We start from the raw sequence: 23549 nt of genomic DNA on the forward strand, positions 1-23549 counted from the left end.
CCTCTTTTTTTTTTTTTTAATTTTCCAAAAGAAGGAACAGAGAAGGGGGCCAGGTGAGGATGTTCCCTCAGAAGCCCAGTCCTCTGTTCTTAACGCTACCTTGCTGGTGCGGGAAATGGCGAATAGTTTGAAAAAAACAGAAAATATATATATACATATATATATATATATATATATATATATATATATATATATATATATGTATATATATATGTATATATATATATATATATTTTTTTTTTTTTTTTGCTTTGTCGCTGTCTCCCGCGTTTGCGAGGTAGCGCAAGGAAACAGACGAAAGAAATGGCCCAACCCACCCCCATACACATGTATATACATACGTCCACACACGCAAATATATTACCTACACAGCTTTCCATGGTTTACCCCAGACGCTTCACATGCCCTGATTCAATCCACTGACAGCACATCAACCCCGGTATACCACATCGCTCCAATTCACTCTATTCCTTGCCCTCCTTTCACCCTCCTGCATGTTCAGGCCCCGATCACACAAAATCTTTTTCACTCCATCTTTCCACCTCCAATTTGGTCTCCCTCTTCTCCTCGTTCCCTCCACCTCCGACACATATATCCTCTTGGTCAATCTTTCCTCACTCATTCTCTCCATGTGCCCAAACCATTTCAAAACACCCTCTTCTGCTCTCTCAACCACGCTCTTTTTATTTCCACACATCTCTCTTACCCTTACGTTACTTACTCGATCAAACCACCTCACACCACACATTGTCATCAAACATCTCATTTCCAGCACATCCATCCTCCTGCGCACAACTCTATCCATAGCCCACGCCTCGCAACCATACAACATTGTTGGAACCACTATTCCTTCAAACATACCCATTTTTGCTTTCCGAGATAATGTTCTCGACTTCCACACATTCTTCAAGGCTCCCAGAATTTTCGCCCCCTCCCCCACCCTATGATCCACTTCCGCTTCCATGGTTCCATCCGCTGCCAGATCCACTCCCAGATATCTAAAACACTTCACTTCCTCCAGTTTTTCTCCATTCAAACTCACCTCCCAATTGACTTGACCCTCAACCCTACTGTACCTAATAACCTTGCTCTTATTCACATTTACTCTTAACTTTCTTCTTTCACACACTTTACCAAACTCAGTCACCAGCTTCTGCAGTTTCTCACATGAATCAGCCACCAGCGCTGTATCATCAGCGAACAACAACTGACTCACTTCCCAAGCTCTCTCATTCCCAACAGACTTCATACTTGCCCCTCTTTCCAAAACTCTTGCATTCACCTCCCTAACAACCCCATCCATAAACAAATTAAACAACCATGGAGACATCACACACCCCTGCCGCAAACCTACATTCACTGAGAACCAATCACTTTCCTCTCTTCCTATACGTACACATGCCTTACATCCTCGAAAAAAAACTTTTCACTGCTTCTAACAACTTGCCTCCCACACCATATATTCTTAATACCTTCCACAGAGCATCTCTATCAACTCTATCATATGCCTTCTCCAGATCCATAAATACTACATACAAATCCATTTGCTTTCCTAAGTATTTCTCACATACATTCTTCAAAGCAAACACCTGATCCACACATCCTCTACCACTTCTGTCTCCCGCGTTTGCGAGGTAGCGCAAGGAAACAGACGAAAGAAATGGCCCAACCCACCCCCATACACATGTATATATATAAACGTCCACACACGCAAATATACATACCTATACATCTCAATGTACATATATATATATATATATATATATATATATATATATATATATATATATATATATATATATATATATATATATACACACACAGACATATACATATATACACATGTACATAATTCATACTGTCTGCCCTTATTCATTCCCATCGCCACCTCGCCACATATGGAATAACATCCCCCTCCCCCCTCATGTGTGCGAGGTAGCGCTAAGAAAAGGCAACAAAGGCCACATTCGTTCACACTCAGTCTCTAGCGGTCATGTAATAATGCCCGAAACCACAGCTCCCTTTCCATATCCAGGCCCCACACAACTTTCCATGGTTTACCCCAGACGCTTCACATGCCCTGATTCAATCTATTGACAGCACATCGACCCCTATATACCACATCGATCCAATTTACTCTATTCCTTGCCCGCCTTTCACCCTCCTGCATGTTCAGGCCCCGATCACTCAAAATCTTTTTCACTCCATCTTTCCACCTCCAATTTGGTCTCCCACTTCTCCTCGTTCCCTTCACCTCCGACACATATATCCTCTAGGTCAATCTTTCCTCACTCATTCTCTCCATGTGCCCAAACCATTTCAAAACACCCTCTTCTGCTCTCTCAACCAAGCTCTTTTTATTTCCACACATCTCTCTTACCCTTACATTACTTACTCGATCAAACCACCTTACACCACATATTGTCCTCAAACATCTCATTTCCAGCACATCCATCCTCCTGCGCACAACTCTATCCATAGTCCACGCCTCGCAACCATACAACATTGTTGGAACCACTATATATATATATATATATATATATATATATATATATATATATATATATATATATATATATATATATATATATATACATATATATATATATATATATATATATATATATATATATATATATATATATATATATATATATATATATATATATATATACATATCCCTGAGGATAGGGGAAAAGGAATACTTCCCACGCATTCCTCGCATGTCGTAGAAGGCGGCTAAAGGGGACGGGAACGGGGGCTGGAAACCCTCTCTTCCTTGTATTTTAACTTTCTAAAAGGGGAAACAGAAGAAGGAGTCACGCGGGGAGTGCTCATCCTCCTCGAAGGCTCAGATTGGGGTGTCTAAATGTGTGTGGATGTAACCAAGATGAGAAAAAAGGAGAGATAGGTAGTATGTTTGAGGAAAGCAACCTGGATGTTTTGGCTCTGAGTGAAACGAAGCTCAAGGGTAAAGGGAAAGAGTGGTTTGGGAATGTCTTGGGAGTAAAGTCAGGTGTTAGGGAGAGGACAAGAGCAAGGGAAGGAGTAGCACTACTTTTGAAATAGGATTGGTGGGAGTATGTGATAGTGTGTAAGTTAGTAAACTCTTGATTGATATAGGTAAAACTGAAAGTGGATGGAGAGAGATGGGTGATTATTGGTGCATATACACCCGGGCACTAGAAGAAAGATCATGAGAGGCAAGTGTTTTGGGAGCAGCTGAATGAGTGTGTTAGTGGTTTTGATGCACGAGACCGGGTTATAGTGATGGGTGATTTGAATGCAAAGGTGAGTAATGTGGCAGTTGAGGGAATAATTGGTATACATGGGGTGTTCAGTGTTGTAAATGGAAATGGTGAAGAGCTTGTAGATTTATGTGCTGAAAAAGGACTAGTGGTTGGGAATACCTGGTTTAAAAAGAGAAATATACATAAGTATACGCATGTAAGTAGAAGAGATGGCCAGAGAGCTTTATTGGATCACGTGTTAATTGATAGGTGCGCGGAAGAGAGAGAATTTTGGATGTTAATGTGCTGAGAGGTGCAACTGGAGGGATGGCTGATCATTATCTTGTGGAGGCGAAGTTGAAGATTTGTAGAAGTTTTCAGAAAAGAAGAGAGAATGTTGGGGTGAAAAGAGTGGTGAGAGTAAGTGAGCTTGGGAAAGATACTTGTGTGAGGAAGTACCTGGAGAGACTGAGTACAGAATGGAAAAAGGTGAAAACAAAGGACGTAAGGGGAGTGGGGGAGGAATGGGATGTATTCAGGGAAGCAGTGATGGCTTGCGCAAAATATGCTTGTGACATGAGAAGCGTAGGAGGTGGGCAGATTAGACAGGGTAGTGAGTGGTGGGATGAAGAAGTAAGTTTATTTGTGAAAAAGAAGAGAGAGGCATTTGGACGATTTTTGCAGGGAAAGAATGCAAATGAGTGGGAGATGTATAAAAGAAAGAGGCAGGAGGTCAAGAGAAAGGTGCAGGAGGTGAAAAAGAGGGCAAATGAGAGTTGGGGTGAGAGAGTATCATTAAATTTTAGGGAGAATAAATAGATGTTTCAGAGGAGGTAAATAAAGTGCGTAAGACAAGGGAACAAATGGGAACTTCAGTGAAGGGGGCTAATGGGGAGGTGATAACAAGTAGTGGTGATGTGAGAAGGAGATGGAGTGAGTATTTTGAAGATTTGTTGAATGTATTTGATGATTTAGTGGCATATTTAGGGTGTTTTGGACGAGATGGGGTGCAAAGTGAGAGGGTTAGGGAAAATGATTTGGTAAACAGAGAAGAGGTAGTAAAAACTTTGCAGATGAAAGCCGGCAAGGCGGCGGGTTTGGATGGTATTGCAGTGGAATTTATTAAAAAAGGGGTGACTGTATTGTTGACTGGTTGGTAAGGTTATTTAATGTATGGATGACTCATGGTGAGGTGCCTGAGGATTGGCGAAATGCTTGCATAGTACCATTGTACGAAGGCAAAGGGGATAAAAGTTGAGTGCTCAAATTACAGAGGTATAAGTTTGTTGAGTATCCCTGGTAAATTATATGGGAGGGTATTGATTGAGAGGGTGAAGGCATGTACAGAGCATTAGATTGGGGAAGAGCAGTGTGGTTTTAGAAGTGGTAGAGGATGTGTGGATCAGGTATTTGCTTTGAAGAATGTATGTGAGAAATACTTAGAAAAGCAAATGGATTTGTATATAGCATTTATGGATTTGGAGAAGGCATATGGTAGAGTTGATAGAGATGCTCTGTGGAAGGTAATAAGAATATATGGTGTGGGTGGCAAGTTGTTAGAAGCAGTGAAAAGTTTCTGTTTAGGACGTAAGGGATGTGTACGTGTAGGAAGAGAGGAAAGTGATTGGTTCTCAGTGAATTTAGATTTGCGGCAGGGGTGTGTGATGTCTCCATGGTTGTTTAATTTGTTTATGGATGGGGTTGTTAGGGAGGTGAATGCAAGAATTTTAGAAAGAGGGGCAAGTATGCAGTCTGATGTGGAGGCAAGAGCTTGGGGTAGTGAGTCAGTTGTTGTTCGCTGATGATACAGCGCTGGTGGCTGTTTCATGTGAGAAACTGCAGAAGCTGGTGACTGAGTTTCGTAAAGTGTGTGAAAGAAGAAAGCTGAGAGTAGATGTGAATAAGAGCAAGGTTATTAGGTACAGTAGGGTTGAGAGACAAGTCAACTGGGAGGTAAGTTTGAAGGAAGAAAACTGGAGGAAGTGAAGTGTTTTAGATATCTGGAAGTGGATTTAGCAGCGGATGGAACCATGGAAGCGGAAGTGAATCATAGGGTGGGGGAGGGGGCGAAAGTTCTGGAAGCGTTGTAGAATGTGTGGAAGTCGAGAACATTAACTCGGAAAGCAAAAATGGGTATGTTTGAAGGAATAGTGGTTCCAACAATGTTATATGGTTGCGAGGCGTAGGCTATGGATAGAGTTGTGCAGAGGAGGGTAGATGTGCTGGAAATGAGATGTTTGAGGACAATATGTGGTGTGAGGTGGTTTGATCGAATAAGTAATAATAGGGTAAGAGAGATGTTTGGTAATAGAGTGTGGTTGAGAGAGCAGAAGAGGGTGTTTTGAAATGGTTTGGTCACATGGAGAGAATGAGTGAGGAAAGATTTACCAAGAAGATATATGTGTCAGAGGTGGAGGGAACGAGGAGAAGTGGGAGACCAAATTGGAAGTGGAAAGATTCAGTGAAAAAGATTTTGAGAGATCGGGGCCTGAACATGTAGGAGGGTGAAAAGCGTGCAAGGAATAGATTGAATTGAAACGATGTGGTATATCGCGGTCGACGTGCGGTCAATGGATTGAACTAGGGCATGTGAAGCGTCTGGGGTAAGTCATGGAAATTTGTGTGGAGCCTGGATGTGGCAAGGGAGCTGTGGTTTCGGTGCATTATTACATGACAGCTAGAGACTTAGTGTGAACGAATGGGGCCTTTGTTGTCTTTTCCTAGCGCTATCTAGCGCACATGAGGGGGAGGGGGTTGTTATTTCATGTGTGGCGAGGTGGCGATGGGAATGAAGAAAGGGAGACAGTATGAATTATGTACTTGTGTATATAAATATATGTCTGTGTGTATACATATGTATACGTTGAGATGTATAGGTATGTGTATGTGCGTGTGTGGACGTGTATGTTCTCACCTTTGATCTCACCTTTTTCCATTCTGTACTCATGTCTCTCCTGGTACTTCCTCACACAAGTGTCCTTCCCAAGCTCACTTACTCTCACCAGGGGTTAGTGAGAGGACAAGAGCAAGGGAAGGAATAGCACTACCCTTGAAACAGGAATTGTGGGAGTATGTGATAGAGTGCAAGAAAGTAAACTCTAGATTGATATGAGTAAAACTGAAAGTGGATGGAGAGAGATGGGTGATTATTGGTGCATATGCACCTGGGCATGAGAAGAAAAATCATGAGAGGCAAGTGCTTTGGGAGCTGCTGAGTGAATGTGTTAGTAACTTTGATGCACGAGACCGGTTTATAGTGATGTGTGATTTGAATGCAAAGGTGAGTGATGTGGCAGTTGAGGGAATAATTGGTATACATGGGGTGTTCTGTGTTGTAAATGGAAATGGTGAAGAGCTTGTAGATTTATGTGCTGAAAAAGGACTGGTGATTGGGAATATATGGTTTAAAAATAGAGATATACATAAGTATACGTATGTAAGTAGGACAGATGGCCAGAGAGCATTAATGGATTACGTGTTAATTGATAGGCGCGCGAAAGAGAGACTTTTGGATGTTAATGTGCTGAGAGGTGCAATTGGAGGGATGTCTGATTATTATCTTGTGGAGGAGAAGGTGAAGATTTGTAGAGGTTTTCAGAAAAGAAGCGAGAATGTTGGGGTGAAAAGAGTGGTGAGAGTAAGTGAGCTTGGGAAGGAGACTTGTGTGAGGAAGTACCAGGAGAGACTGAGTACAGAATGGAAAAAGGTAAGAACAAAGGAGGTAAGGGGAGTGGGGGAGGAATGGGATGTATTTAGGGAAGCAGTGATGGCTTGCGCAAAAGATGCTTGTGGCATGAGAAGCCCCGATCACTTAAAATCTTTTTCACTCCATCTTTCCACCTCCAATTTGGTCTCCCACTTCTCCTAGTTCCCTCCATCTCTGACACATATATCCTCTTGGTCAATCTTTCCTCACTCATTCTCTCCATGTGACCAAACCATTTCAAAACACCCTCTTCTGCTCTCTCAACCACACTCTATTACCAAACATCTCTCTTACCCTATTATTACTTACTCGATCAAACCACCTCACACCACATATTGTCCTCAAACATCTCATTTCCAGCACATCCACCCTCCTCCGCACAACTCTATCAATAGCCCTCGCCTCGCAACCATACAACATTGTTGGAACCACTATTCCTTCAAACATACTCATTTTTGCTTTCCGAGATAATGTTCTCGACTTCCACACATTCTTCAAGGATCAGAACTTTCGACCCCTCCCCCACTCTATGATTCACTTCCGCTTCAATGGTTCCATCCACTGCCAAATCCACTCCCAGATATCTGAAACACTCCACATCCTCCAGTTTTTCTTCATTCAAACTTACCTCCCAATTAACTTGATCCTCAACCCTGCTGTACCTAACAACCTTGCTCTTATTCACGTTTACTCTCAGCTTGCTTTTTTCTTTCACACACTTTAACAAACTCAGTCACCAGCTTCTGCAGTTTCTCACATGAATCAGGCACCAGCGCTGTATAATCAGCGAACAATAACTGACTCACTTCCCAAGCTCTCTCATCCACAACAGACTGCATACTTGCCTCCCTTTCCAAAACTCTTGCATTCACCTCCCTAACAACCCCATCCATAAACAAATTAAACAACCATGGAGACATCACACACCCCTGCCGCAAACCTACATTCAGTGAGAACCAATCACTTTCCTCTCTTCCTACACGTACACATGCCTTACATCCTCGATAAAAACTTTTCACTGCTTCTAACAACTTGCCTCCCACACCATATATTCTTGATACCTTCCACAGAGTATATCGATCAACTCTATCATATGCCTTCTCTAATATGCAGAAGGGGCAAGTATGCAGTCTGTTGTGGATGAGAGAGCTTGGGAAGTCAGTCATGTTTACCAAATGGCGTCCTAGCTTCGTCTCTTCGATGTATATCAACTGACTGTTATATTTCTCTCTTGTGTCTCCCCTGATGATGTGATTATTACACGAAAGTGCACTTGGGAACTTTTTGTGTTTCATTTTCCCCGTGGACTCATAGGAATATCTTGATCACGCGCAAAATTGTGATCCTTTCCTACATATATATATATATATATTGAGTGGGAGAAGTATAAAAGAAAGACAGGAGGTCAAGAGAAAGGTGCAAGAGGTGAAAAAAAGGGCAAATGAGAGTTGGGGTGAGAGACTATCAGTAAATTTTAGGGAGAATAAAAAGATGTTTTGGAAGGAGGTAAATAGGGTGCGTAAGACAAGGGAGCAAATGGGAACTTCAGTGAAGGGCGTAAATGGGGAGGTGATAACAAGTAGTGGTGATGTGAGAAGGAGATGGAATGAGTATTTTGAAGGTTTGTTGAATGTGTCTGATGACAGAGTGGCAGATATAGGGTGTTTGGGTCGAGGTGGTGTGCAAAGTGAGAGGGTTAGGGAAAATGATTTGGTAAACAGAGAAGAGGTAGTAAAAGCTTTGCGGAAGATGAAAGCCGGCAAGGCAGCAGGTTTGGATGGTATTGCAGTGGAATTTATTAAAAAAGGGGGTGACTGTATTGTTGACTGGTTGGTAAGGTTATTTAATGTATGTATGACTCATGGTGAGGTGCCTGAGGATTGGCGGAATGCGTGCATAGTGCCATTGTACAAAGGCAAAGGGGATAAGAGTGAGTGCTCAAATTACAGAGGTATAAGTTTGTTGAGTATTCCTGGTAAATTATATGGGAGGGTATTGATTGAGAGGGTGAAGGCATGTACAGAGCATCAGATTGGGGAAGAGCAGTGCGGTTTCAGAAGTGGTAGAGGATGTGTGGATCAGGTGTTTGCTTTGAAGAATGTATGTGAGAAATACTTAGAAAAGCAAATGGATTTGTATGTAGCATTTATGGATCTGGAGAAGGCATATGATAGAGTTGATAGAGATGCTCTGTGGAAGGTATTAAGAATATATGGTGTGGGAGGCAAGTTGTTAGAAGCAGTGAAAAGTTTTTATCGAGGATGTAAGGCATGTGTACGTGTAGGAAGAGAGGAAAGTGATTGGTTCTCAGTGAATGTAGGTTTGCGGCAGGGGTGTGTGATGTCTCCATGGTTGTTTAATTTGTTTATGGATGGGGTTGTTAGGGAGGTAAATGCAAGAGTCCTGGAAAGAGGGGCAAGTATGAAGTCTGTTGGGGATGAGAGAGCTTGGGAAGTGAGTCAGTTGTTGTTCGCTGATGATACAGCGCTGGTGGCTGATTCATGTGAGAAACTGCAGAAGCTGGTGACTGAGTTTGGTAAAGTGTGTGGAAGAAGAAAGTTAAGAGTAAATGTGAATAAGAGCAAGGTTATTAGGTACAGTAGGGTTGAGGGTCAAGTCAATTGGGAGGTGAGTTTGAATGGAGAAAAACTGGAGGAAGTGAAGTGTTTTAGATATCTGGGAGTGGATCTGTCAGCGGATGGAACCATGGAAGCGGAAGTGGATCATAGGGTGGGGGAGGGGGCGAAAATTTTGGGAGCCTTGAAAAATGTGTGGAAGTCGAGAACATTATCTCGGAAAGCAAAAATGGGTATGTTTGAAGGAATAGTGGTTCCAACAATGTTGTATGGTTGCGAGGCGTGGGCTATGGATAGAGTTGTGCGCAGGAGGATGGATGTGCTGGAAATGAGATGTTTGAGGACAATGTGTGGTGTGAGGTGGTTTGATCGAGTAAGTAACGTAAGGGTAAGAGAGATGTGTGGAAATAAAAAGAGCGTGGTTGAGAGAGCAGAAGAGGGTGTTTTGAAATGGTTTGGGCACATGGAGAGAATGAGTGAGGAAAGATTGACCAAGAGGATATATGTGTCGGAGGTGGAGGGAACGAGGAGAAGAGGGAGACCAAATTGGAGGTGGAAAGATGGAGTGAAAAAGATTTTGTGTGATCGGGGCCTGAACATGCAGGAGGGTGAAAGGAGGGCAAGGAATAGAGTGAATTGGAGCGATGTGGTATACAGGGGCTGACGTGCTGTCAGTGGAGTGAATCAAGGCATGTGAAGCGTCTGGGGTAAACCATGGAAAGCTGTGTAGGTATGTATTTTTGCGTGTGTGGACGTGTGTATGTACATGTGTATGGGGGGGGGGGGTTGGGCCATTTCTTTCGTCTGTTTCCTTGCGCTACCTCGCAAACGCGGGAGACAGCGACAAAGTATAAAAAAAAAAAAAAATATATATATATATATATATATATATATATATATATATATATATATATATATATATATATTTCTTTTTTTAACCTATTCGCCATTTCCCGCGTTAGCGCGGTAGCGTTAAGAACAGAGGACTGGGCCTTTGTGGAATATCCTTACCCGGCCCCCCTCTGTTCCTTCTTTTGGAAAATTTAAAAAAAACGAGAGAGGAGGATTTCCAGCCTCCCGCTCCCGCCTCTTTTAGTCGCCTTCTACGAAACGCTTGGAATACGTGGAATCCCCTATCCCCAGGGATAATATATATATATATATATATATATATATATATATATATATATATATATATATATATATATATATATATTTATACATATACATGTATGTATATATATCCAAAACTCTTGCATGTACCTCCCTAACAACCCCATCCATAAACAAATTAAGCAACCATGGAGACATCACACACCCCAGCCGCAAACCTACATTCACTGAGAACCAATCACTTTCCTCTCTTCCTACACGTACACATGCCTTTCATCCTCGATAAAAACTTTTCACTGCTTCTAACAACTTGCCTCCCACACCATATATTCTTAATACCTTCCACAGAGCATCTCTATGAACTCTCTCATATGGCTTCTCCAATATGCAGAAGGGCAAGTATGCAGTCTGTTGTGGATGAGAGAGCTTGGGAAGTGAGTCAGTTGTTTGCTGATGATACAGCGCTGGTAGCTGATTCATATGAGAAACTGCAGAATCTGGTGACTGAGTTTGGTAAAGTGTGTGAAAGAAGAAAGTTGAGAGTAAATGTGTATAAGAGCAAGTTTATTAGGTACAGTATGGTTGAGGATCAAGTCAATTGGGAGGTAAGTTTGAATGAAGAAAAACTGGAGGATGTGAAGTGTTTTAGATATCTGGGAGTGGATCTGGCAGCGGATGGAAGCATGGAAGCCGAAGTGAATCACAGGGTGGGGGAGGGGGCGAAAGTTCTGGGAGCCTTGAAGAATGTGTGGAAGTCGAGAATTTATCTCGGAAAGCAAAAATGGGTATGTTTGAAGGAATAGTGGTTCCAGTAATGTTATGTGGTTGAGTCGTGGGCTATGGATAGAGTCGTGCGCAGGAGGGTGGATGTGCTGGAAATGAGATGTTTGAGGACAATATGTGGTGTGAGGTGGTTTGATCGAGAAGTAATAATAGGGTAAGAGAGATGTATGGTAATAAAAAGAGTGTGGTTGAGAGAGCAGAAGAGGGTGTTTTGAAATGGTTTGGGCACATGGAGAGAATGAGTGAGGAAAGACTGACCAAGAGGATATTTGTGTCAGAGGTTGAGGGAACGAGGAGAAGTGGGAGACCAAAGTGGAGGTGGAAAGATGGAATGAAAAAGATTTTGAGTGATCGGGGCCTGAACATGCGGGAGGGTGAAAGGCGGGCAAGGAATAGAGTGTATTGGAACGATTTGGTATACCGGGGTCGACGTGCTGTCAGTGGATTGAACCAGGGCATGTGAAGCGTCTGGGATAAACCATGGAAAATTCTGTGGGGCCTGGATGTGGAAAGGGAGCTGTGGTTTCGGTGCATTATTATATGACACCTAGAGACTGAGTGTGAACGAATGGGGCCTTTGTTGTCTTTTCCTAGCGCTACCTCGCACACATGAGGGGGAAGGGGGATGTTATTCCATGTGTGGCGAGGTGGCGATGGGAATGAATAAAGGCAGATATTATGAATTATGTATATGTGTATATATGTATATGTCTGTGTGTGTATATGTATGTATTCATTGAGATGTATAGGTATGTATATTTGCGTGTGTGGACGTGTATGTATATACATGTGTATGCGGGTGGGTTGGGCCATTCTTTCGTCTGCTTCCTTGCGCTACCTCGCTGACGCGGGATACAGCGACAAAGCAAAATAGTTATAATAAAAAAAGATGCATATATATATATATATATATATATATATATATATATATATATATATATATATATATATATATATATATATATATATATATATGATTTCGTTGCTAACTCAAGTGATTTATCAATGAAAGATCTAGTGCACTTTAACTTAGATCCAATAGAATATATCTTCTCAAACTCATCAATAAACTCTGGACTGCAAATACGTAATGCCCTAAGGAACATAGATTGAAATGATGATAATTGAACTCTGTCATATTGAGATGAGTAATAATGGATATATGATCGTATATTGATAAGTCATTACGTATTTACAGTCCATAGTTCATTGATGATGAGTTTGAGAAGATATATTCCATTGGATCTAAGTCAAAGTATCCTAGATCTTTCATTGATAAATCCCTTAAGTTAGCAAAGATATCATTTTATAGAGTTGAGCCCAAACCTCCCATTGACACCAAGAATCTTTTAGTTCTCCCTTTTGATAACAATTTTACTTTACTTCCCATGTTGCTTAAATCCTTTAATGTAAATGTTGCCTTCAGCAACAATAATACTATAAAGAATATCTTATACAGGAATTCACCAGAAAATTCTCCTGGATGCATCTATAAAGTGCCATTTAGAAATTGTGATAAGTTTTATGTTGGGCAGACTGGTAGGGATCTTTCTGTTAGACTTAACCAACATAGATATAGTATAAGAACGGGACAAGAATCAAATGCCTTGTTTAATCACGTTAAAAACTATTATCATTGTATTAACTGGAGTAATGCCATCTCAGTTATTAACTCTAACTCTATTACCACGAGAAATATCATTGATTCTTCTATTATTGAATACACAAAGAATTATAATCTTAATATTAGTGATGGTGCATACAAATTAGATAACTTTATTGTTGGTCAAATTTGTATAATAAGTTTATGAACTCTCGTTGTCTGTCTTGGACAATCACATGTTTACCAAATGGCGTCCTAGCTTCGTCTCTTTGATGTATACGAACTGACTGTTAAATTTCTCTCTTGTGTCTCCCCTGATGATGTGATTATGACACGAAAGTGCACTTGGGAACTTATCTTGATCACGCGCAAAATTGTGATCCTTTTCCATATATATAAATGTTATTACAAACCTTCAACAGCCAGAACCGAACCCGGGACCCTGATTGGCAGACGGAATCCGTACCGCTAGGCTATGATCGCCCCATATATAGACTGCCACACCCCAGGTACAGACTGCCACACCCCAGGTACAGACTGCCACACCCCAGTTACAGACTGCCACGCCCCAGGTACAGACTGTCACACCATAGGTACAGACTGCTACATCCCCGGTACAGACTGTTACGCCCAGGTACAGACTGCCACACCCCAGGTACAGACTGGCACACCCCAGATAAAGACTGCCACGTCCCAGGTACAGACTGGCACATCCCAGGTACAGACTGGCACACCCCAGGTACAGACTGGCACATCCCAGGTACAGACTGGCACATCCCAGGTACAGACTGTCACGTCCCAGGTACAGACTGGCACATCCCAGGTACAGACTGGCACATCCCAGGTACAGACTGGCACATCCCAGGTACAGACTGGCACATCCCAGGTACAGACAGTAACACCTCCGATACAGACTGGCACATTCCAGGTACAGACTGTCACGTCCCAGGTACAGACTGGCACACCCCAGGTACAGACTGGCACACCCCAGGTACAGACTGGCACATCCCAGGTACAGACTGCCACACCCCAGGTACAGACTGGCACACCCCAGGTACAGACTGGCACATCCCAGGTACAGACTGGCACATCCCAGGTACAGACTGGCACACCCCAGGTACAGACTGGCACATCCCAGGTACAGACTGGCACATCCCAGGTACAGACTGGCACATCCCAGGTACAGACTGCCACACCCCAGGTACAAACTGGCACACCGCAGGTACAGACTGACACATCCCAGGTACAGACTGGCACATCCCAGGTACAGACTGGCACATCCCAGGTACAGACTGGCACATCCCAGGTACAGACTGGCACACCCCAGGTACAGACTGGCACATCCCAGGTACAGACTGGCACATCACAGGTACAGACTGGCACACCTAGGTACAGACTGGCACATCCCAGGTACAGACTGCCACACACCAGGTACAGACTGGCACACCCCAGGTACAGACTGGCACATCCCAAGTACAGACTGGCACATCCCAGGTACAGACTGGCACATCCCAGGTACAGACTGGCACACCCCAGGTACAGACTGGCACATTCCAGGTACAGACTGGCACATCCCAGGTACAGACTGCCACACCCCAAGTACAGACTGGCACATCCCAGGTACAGACTGGCACACCCCAGGTACAGACTGGCACATCGCAGGTACAGACTGGCACACACCAGGTACAGACTGCCACACCCCAGGTACAGACTGGCACATCCCAGGTACAGACTGGCACACCCCAGGTACAGACTGGCACATCCCAGGTACAGACTGGCACACACCAGGTACAGACTGCCACACCCCAGGTACAGACTGGCACATCCCAGGTACAGACTGGCACACCCCAGGTACAGACTGGCACACCCCAGGTACAGACTGGCACACCGCATGTACAGACTGGCACATCCCAGGTACAGACTGCCACACCCCAGGTACAGACTGGCACATCCCAGGTACAGACTGGCACACCCCAGGTACAGACTGGCACATCCCAGGTACAGACTGGCACATCCCAGGTACAGACTGGCACATCCCAGGTACAGACTGGCACATCCCAGGTACAGACTGGCACGTCCCGGGTTCAGACTGGCACACCCCAGGTACAGACTGGCACACCCCAGGTACAGACTGGGACATCCCAGGTACAGACTGGCACATCCCAGGTACAGACTGGCACATCCCGGGTACAGACTGGGACATCCCAGGTACAGACTGGCGCATCCCAGGTACAGACTGCCACACCCTAGGTACAGAGTGCCACACCGTAGATACAGACTGGCACATCCCAGGTACAGACTGGCACACCCCAGGTATAGACTGGCACATCCCAGGTACAGACTGGCACATCCCAGGTACAGACTGGCACATCCCAGGTACAGACTGGCACATCCCAGGTACAGACTGGCACGTCCCGGGTTCAGACTGGCACACCCCAGGTACAGACTGGCACACCCCAGGTACAGACTGGCACATCCCAGGTACAGACTGGCACATCCCAGGTACAGACTGCCACACCTCAGGTACAGACTGCCACACCCCAGGTACAGACTGGCACACCCCAGGTACAGACTGGCACACCCCAGGTACAGACTGGCATACCCCAGGTACAGACTGGCACACCCCAGGTACAGACTGGCACATCCCAGGTACAGACTGGCACATCCCAGGTACAGACTGGCACACCCCAGGTACAGACTGGCACACCCCAGGTACAGACTGGCACACCCCAGGTACAGACTGCCACACCCCAGGTACAGACTGCCACACCCCAGGTACAGACTGGCACACCCCAGGTACAGACTGGCACACCCCAGGTACAGACTGGCACATCCCAGGTACAGACTGGCACATCCCAGGTACAGACTGGCACACCCCAGGTACAGACTGCCACATCCCAGGTACAGACTGGCACACCCCAGGTACAGACTGCCACACCTCAGGTACAGACTGCCACACCCCAGGTACAGACTGGCACACCCCAGGTACAGACTGGCACACCCCAGGTACAGACTGGCACATCCCAGGTACAGACTGGCACACCCCAGGTATAGACTGCCACGTCCCAGGTACAGACTGGCACACCCCAGGTACAGACTGGCACATCCCAGGTACAGACTGGCACACCCCAGGTACAGACTGGCACACCCCAGGTACAGACTGGCACACCCCAGGTACAGACTGGCGCAGCCCAGATCAGTGTGTACCTCTGCCGTGTGTGTACAGGCTGTGCGCGTTCTTCCTGGTGGGGTTGTTCGTGTTGTGGAATGCGTTCATCTTGTCTGGGTTGGTCGCGTACGCCTCCTACCGCCACTGTGACCCGCTCGCCTCCGGCAAGATCATGAAAGCCGACCAGATTGTGCCCTTCCTCGTCACGGACAGGTTGAATAATGTGACGGGTATGGCTGGGCTCTTCGTGGCTGCCGTCTACAGTGCCGTCCTCAGGTAGGTCTCCCCAGCGACTCGGTCTGCTCTGGTCTGTGTAGGTATTCTGGTGGGCTTGTGATGTATATGTATCCTCGGTCTCTGTTCTGTTGATATTGTCCTCTCCCATGATACATGTGGTCTGGAGGACCAACCAGTGATACATATGGTCTGAAGGACCGACCAGTGATACATATGGTCTGGATGACCGACCCATGATACATATGGTCTGGATGACCGACCCATGATACATATGGTCTGGAGGACCGACCCATGATACATATGGTCTGGAGGACCGACCAGTGATACATATGGTCTGAAGGACCGACCCATGATACATATGGTCTGAAGGACCGACCCATGATACATATGGTCTGGAGGACCGACCCTACACGGATATTTCCATCAGTATTCTCGTCCAGGTATTCTCGACCTGCCCCATACGTGCAGCGTCGTGTGGCCTGCCCGCCACTGTGAACATTGTTTCAACACAGACTCAGGCAGGTCCTGAACCTCCAGTGTGATGTTCTCCACTGAGAATGATGGATGACACGACGATGGATGACGAAGGGATCCAAGGCCAGACTTGATGTCTACCAGTGCGTCAGGCACTGCCCATGTAAACAGTGGAATGACGCGCAGGATAGTGTACATATACATATACATATGGTGCTGAGACAAGGGAACATATGGCTAGCAGGGCATTACCTTACAAGAAAGTATTTTTCCCGCCTTCTGTGGATGAAAGTAATGGACGAACAGGCTGGTGATGAGGGTCAAAGGCTTTCATACGTAGTGGAGAAACGAGAGGTGGATCACAATGAGGTGGCCGAGGAAGAAGTTCTCGAAAAGATATTATGATAAAAAAAAATGATATCATATTCATAACATGTAATGGTATGAGAGTGATTGGAGCTGAAGGTGTGTGGTGTTGGGAGATGTTGGCTGTGTTGAGTGACAGAGGGTGAAGCTGGCTTGGGAAGACAGGAAAGAATCCATGATTTATGGGCAGGTAAGTTGTTCGGAGAGGTAGATATGGGAGAGGAGGTGTGACCATCTTTTGAAAGAATCGACCATGATAACAGAGACACGTGTTGTGAATGAGGTGTGAGATGATGAGTGAAGGGAAAGTCAACGGAAGAAATATGAAGTAAACGTTAATGGTTGTCTTGAGAGAGAGTGACAGGAGAATGTAAATAGTATATACCAGTAATGATGACGAGAGTAAAGTGACCGTTACCATGATCCTTCAGTATAGAGAAAACGGAGTAATCGCAGTGGATGAAGGAAAGAGAATTATGGAGGTCCGTTGATGGGGGTGACCCTGGGGGATCGCTAAGGTAAGAGGAGGAGGTTTCATTCGACCAGACTTCTTCAGTGAGATGGACGAAAGAGAAAGGTTTGGGGTACACGGCGTCTGTAGTTGGTTTACGGAAAGGAAGACGGAAAGAATGATTAGAAAAAAAGATGTGGGTAATCGTTACCATTGCACAGGGACGACTGCTTGTGGGTGTCTGAGTAAATGAAGGAGCGGCTCGGGGATGTGTGTGTGTGTGTGTGTGTGTGTGTGTGTGTGTGTGTGATATGAAGTGTCACTTTGCCCAGCTTGAAGCTTTCCAGGATGGGTGTGTGTGTGTGTGTGGCATGAAGTGTCACTTTGCCATGCTTAAATGAACGTGCACACGGCTAGGGTAATCACCTATTTTTTCATCTCTGTTGGTCACATGTACGTTCGTCTCTCTCCAATAACTGACTGAGGGACAGAGATGAAGTGTAACGTAGCCACAAGCTAAGGTGGAGCCACGGAACATCCGGGTGTACTATCTGTCTGTACAGACGTATTTGGAATGACCTATTTGTGTTGTATCGGGGAGAGATAGAGAGAGAGAGAGAGAGAGAGAGAGAGAGAGAGAGAGAGAGAGAGAGAGAGAGAGAGAGAGAGAGAGAGAGAGAGAGAGAGAGAGAGAGAGAGAGATCAACACTGGGAGAGCCTCATCTCTTGAACATTATATCTCTCATACGACTTCAACTCCTGAATATATTGTATTTCATGTATATACTGCACGTCTTGTATATACTGTACCTCCTGTATATACTGTACCTCTTGTATATACTGTACCTCTTGTATATACTGTACCTCCTGTATATACTGTACCTCTTGTATATACTGTACCTCCTGTATATACTGTACCTCCTGTATATACTGTACCTCTTGTATATACTGTACCTCTTGTATATACTGTACCTCCTGTATATACTGTACCTCTTGTATATACTGTACCTCCTGTATATACTGTACCTCTTGTATATACTGTACCTCCTGTATATACTGTACCTCTTGTATATACTGCACCTCTTGTATATACTGCACCTCCTGTATATACTGTACCTCTTGTATATACTGTACCTCTTGTATATACTGTACCTCCTGTATATACTGTACCTCTTGTATATACTGTACCTCCTGTATATACTGTACCTCCTGTATATACTGTACCTCCTGTATATACTGTACCTCCTATATATAATGTACCTCCAGTGTATACTGTACCTCCTGTATATACTGTACCTCCTGTATATACTGTACCTCCTGTATATACTGTACCTCCTATATATAATGTACCTCCAGTGTATACTGTACCTCCTGTATATACTGTACCTCCTGTATATACTGTACCTCCTATATATAATGTACCTCCAGTGTATACTGTACCTCCTGTATATACTGTACCTCCTGTATATACTGTACCTCCTGTATATACTGTACCTCCTATATATAATGTACCTCCAGTGTATACTGTACCTCCTGTATATACTGTACCTTCTGTATATACTGTACCTCCTGTATTTACTGTACCTCTTGTATATACTGTACCTCTTGTATATACTGCACCTCTTGTATATACTGTACCTCCTGTATATACTGTACCTCTTGTATATACTGTACCTCCTGTATATACTGTACCTCCTGTATATACTGTACCTCCTGTATATACTGTGCCTCCTGTATATACTGTACCTCCTATATATAATGTACCTCCAGTATATACTGTACCTCCTGTATATACTGTACCTCCTGTATATACTGTACCTCCTGTATATACTGTACCTCCTATATATAATGTACCTCCAGTGTATACTGTACCTCCTGTATATACTGTACCTCCTATATATAATGTACCTCCAGTGTATACTGTACCTCCTGTATATACACTTAAGTTTTCACAACTTTATACATAAGATTTTACAACTTTACACATACGTTTCTACAACTTTACACATAGGTTTCCATAACTTTACACATAAGTTTCCACAAATTTACACATAGGTTTCCACAATATTACACACATGTTTCTACAACTTTACACATAACTTTTCACAACTTTACACATACGTTTCCACAACTTTACATATACGTTTCTACAACTTTACACATAAGTTTCCGCAACTTTACACATACCTTTCTACAGCTTTATGCAAGTTTCTACAACTTTACACATTAGTTTTTAAACTTTACACATAAGTTTCCACAACTTTACACTTAAGTTTCCACAATATTACTCACAAATCTCTACAACCTTGCACAAAAGTTTCCACAATCTTACACTGAAGTTTTCACAACTTTACACATCATTTTCTACAACTATGCACGTAAGTTTCCGCAACTTTACGCACACGTTTCTACGGCTTTATACAAGTTTCTACAACTTTACACATGAGTTTCCACAACTTTACACATAAGTTTCCACAATATTACACACACGTTTCTACAACATTACTCATAAGTTTTAACAATTTTTCATAACTTTACAAATTCGTTTTTACAACTTTACACATAGGTTTCTACAACTTTACACATAAGTTTCTACAACTTTATACATACGTTTCTTTAACTTTGCACTTATGTTTCCGCAACTTTACACATAAGTTTCCACATTATTACACACGTTTCCACAATTTTGCGCTTACGTTTTCACAACTTTACACATAAGTTTCCGCAGCTTTACACATACGTTTCTACAACCTTATACAAGTTTCTACAACTTTACACATAAGGTTTCACAACTTTACACATAAGTTTCCGCAGCTTTACACATACGTTTCTACAGCCTTATACAAGTTTCTACAACTTTACACATAAGGTTTCACAACTTTACACATATGTTTTTACAACTTTACGCATACATTTCTACAACTTCACACATAGGTTTCCACAACTTTGCACATAAGTTTCCACAACTTTACACATAGTTTCTACAATATTACACACAAGTTTCCACAATTTTGTACTTAAGTTTCCACAACTTTACACATAAGTTTCTACAACTTTACAGGTAAATTTTTACAATTTTCCGTACAATTTTCTGCAACTTTACATATGTTTCTACATCTTTTCACATAAGTTTCCATAGCTTTACACAGAAGTTTCTACAACTTTGCACAAAAGTTTTCACATGTTACCGCAGAAGTTTCTACAACTTTGCACTGAGGTTTCCACAACCTTACACATACGTTTCTACAAATTTACACAGAAGTTTCTACAGCTTTATACAGAAGTTTCTACAACTTTACACATAAGTTTCCATAACTTTACACATAGATTTCTGCAACTTTACAAATACGTTTCCACAAATTTATACATAAGTTTCTACAACTTTACACTTAAGTTTCTACAACTTTACATATAGGTTTTCACAACTTTACACATAAGTTTCCACAAATTTATGCATAAGGTTCTACAACTTTCCACATAAGTTTCTACAACTTTGTATATGCTTCCACAACTTTGCACATAATTTTCCACAACTTTAAACATAAATTTCCACAACTTTCCACATAGGTGTCTTCAACTTTACACATAATTTTCCAGAACCTTGCCAATAAGTTTCTACACTTTTACACATAAGTTTCTTCAGCTTTACACATAGGTTTCTACAACTTTGCACATAAGTTTCCACAACTTCATGCATAAGTTTTCACAACTTTACACACTAGTTTTTACAACTTTACACGTAAGTTTCGACAATTTTATGCAGAAGTTTCTACAACTTTACACATAAGTTTCTACATCTTTACATGTAAGTTTTTACAACTTTACACATAAGTTTAGACAACTTTTCACATAAGTTTCTACAACTTTACACATAAGTTTCTACAACTTTGCGCTTATGTTTCTACAACTTTACACAGGTTTCTACAACTATACACATAAGTTTCTACAGCTTTATACAGAAGTTTCTACACCTATGCGCATAAGTTTCCACAACTTTATACATAAGTTTTTACAACATTGCACATAAGATTCTACAACTTTACACATAAGTTTTCACAACTTTACACTTAAGTTTACACAACTTTACACTTAAGTTTCTATAACTTTACACATACGTTCCTACAACTTTACACACAAGTCTCTACAGCTTTATACATAAGTTTCCACAACTTTACACATAAGTTTCTACAATTTTAAAAACAATTTTCTACAACTTTACACATAGGTTTCCATAAATTTACACATAAGTTTCTACAACCTTGCACATAAGTTTCTACAAATTTAAGTTTCTACAACTTTGCGCATAGGTTTCCACAACTTTACACATGCATTTCTACAGCTTTATATATATTTCTACAACCTTATAAATATGTTTCCACAATTTTACACATAAGTTTTTACAACTTTACACATAATTTTCTGTAACTTAAAACATAGGTTTCCATAACTTTAAACAGAAGTTTTCAAAACTTTACACATAAATTTCCAGAAATTTACACACAAGTTTCTACAAATTTGCACATAAGTATCCACAACTTTACACATAAGTTTCCACAACTTTACACATACGTTTCTGCAACTTTTCACATAAGTTTCGACAATTTTACACGAAAGTTTCTACAACTTTGTACAGAAGTTTTTACAGCTTTACACGTAAGTTTCTACAACTTTGCAAATACGTTTCTACATCTTTACACATGTTTCCACAACTTTACACATAAGTTTCTACAATCTTGGTACATAGGTTTCCACAACTTTATACCTAAGTTTCCACAACTTTGCACATAAGTTTCTACAACCTTATAGATAAGTTTTTACAACTTTTCACGTTTCTACAACTTTACACATAAGTTTCGACAACTTTACACAAAAGTTTCTGCAACTTTACACAGAAGTTTCTACAACTTTACGCATAGGTTTCTACAACTTTCACATTCACATGTTTCCACAACTTTACAAATGCATTTTTACAGCTTTATATAAGTTTTTACGACTTTAGAAATAAGTTTCCACAACTTTATACATAGGTTTTTCACAACCTTAAACATAAGTTTCTATAACTTTACACATAGCTTTCCACAACTTTACACATAAGTTTCCACAACTTTGCACATAAGTTTCCAGGATTTTACACACACGTTTCTACAAATTTGCTCATAAGTAGCAACAGCTTTCCTCATAAGTTTCCACAACGTTACACATACTCTTCTGCAACTTTACATATAAGTTTCTACAACTTTACACGTAAATTTCTGCAACTTTATACGGAAGTTTTTACTTTACACATAAGTTTGTACAACTTTGTAAGTTCCTACATCTTTACACATGTTTCTACAACTTTACACATAAGTTTCCACATTCCTACTCGTGGGTTTTACAACTTTACTACAGAAGTTTTTATAAGTTTATTTATAAGTTTCTACAGCTTAACACGTAAGTTTTTACAACTTTGCACATAAGTTTCCACAATTTTACAAGTACGTTTCCACAACTTTTCACATACGATTGTACAACTATACCCATATGTTTTTACAACTTTGCACGTAAGTTTACAACATTATACAGAAGTTTCTACAACTTTACATATACGTTTCTACAACTTTACACATAGTTTCTACAACTTAACATATAAGTTTCGACAACTTTACACAGAAGTTTCTACAACTTTACACATAAGTTTCTACAACTTTGCACATACGTTTCTACATCTTTCGCATAAATTTCCACAAATTTATACAGAAGTTTCTACAACTTTACACAGACGTTTCTACAACTTTACACAGAAGTTTCTACAATTTCACACAGAAGTTTCCTTAGCTTTACACAAGTTTCTACAACTTT

At 42.1% G+C, this 23549-nt stretch overlaps 1 protein-coding gene across 2 annotated transcripts in view; it reads left to right on the forward strand.

Annotated features, from left to right (window-relative positions):
• The window catches only part of LOC139748377 (sodium-coupled monocarboxylate transporter 2-like), a 218079-nt gene that overhangs the window by 152848 nt on the left and 41682 nt on the right, over positions 1–23549 (forward strand). The window contains exon 6 of one of the 2 annotated variants that reach the window (XM_071661489.1): positions 16238–16456. The exons of the other annotated variant lie outside the window; for it this stretch is intronic. Coding sequence (XP_071517590.1) covers positions 16238–16456 — 219 coding nt within the window. The remainder of the gene's footprint in view (positions 1–16237; positions 16457–23549) is intronic. 2 annotated transcript variants of the gene reach the window in all.

This window comes from Panulirus ornatus, chromosome 73 (assembly GCF_036320965.1).
Source record: "Panulirus ornatus isolate Po-2019 chromosome 73, ASM3632096v1, whole genome shotgun sequence".
Taxonomy (NCBI): Eukaryota; Metazoa; Arthropoda; class Malacostraca; order Decapoda; family Palinuridae; genus Panulirus; species Panulirus ornatus.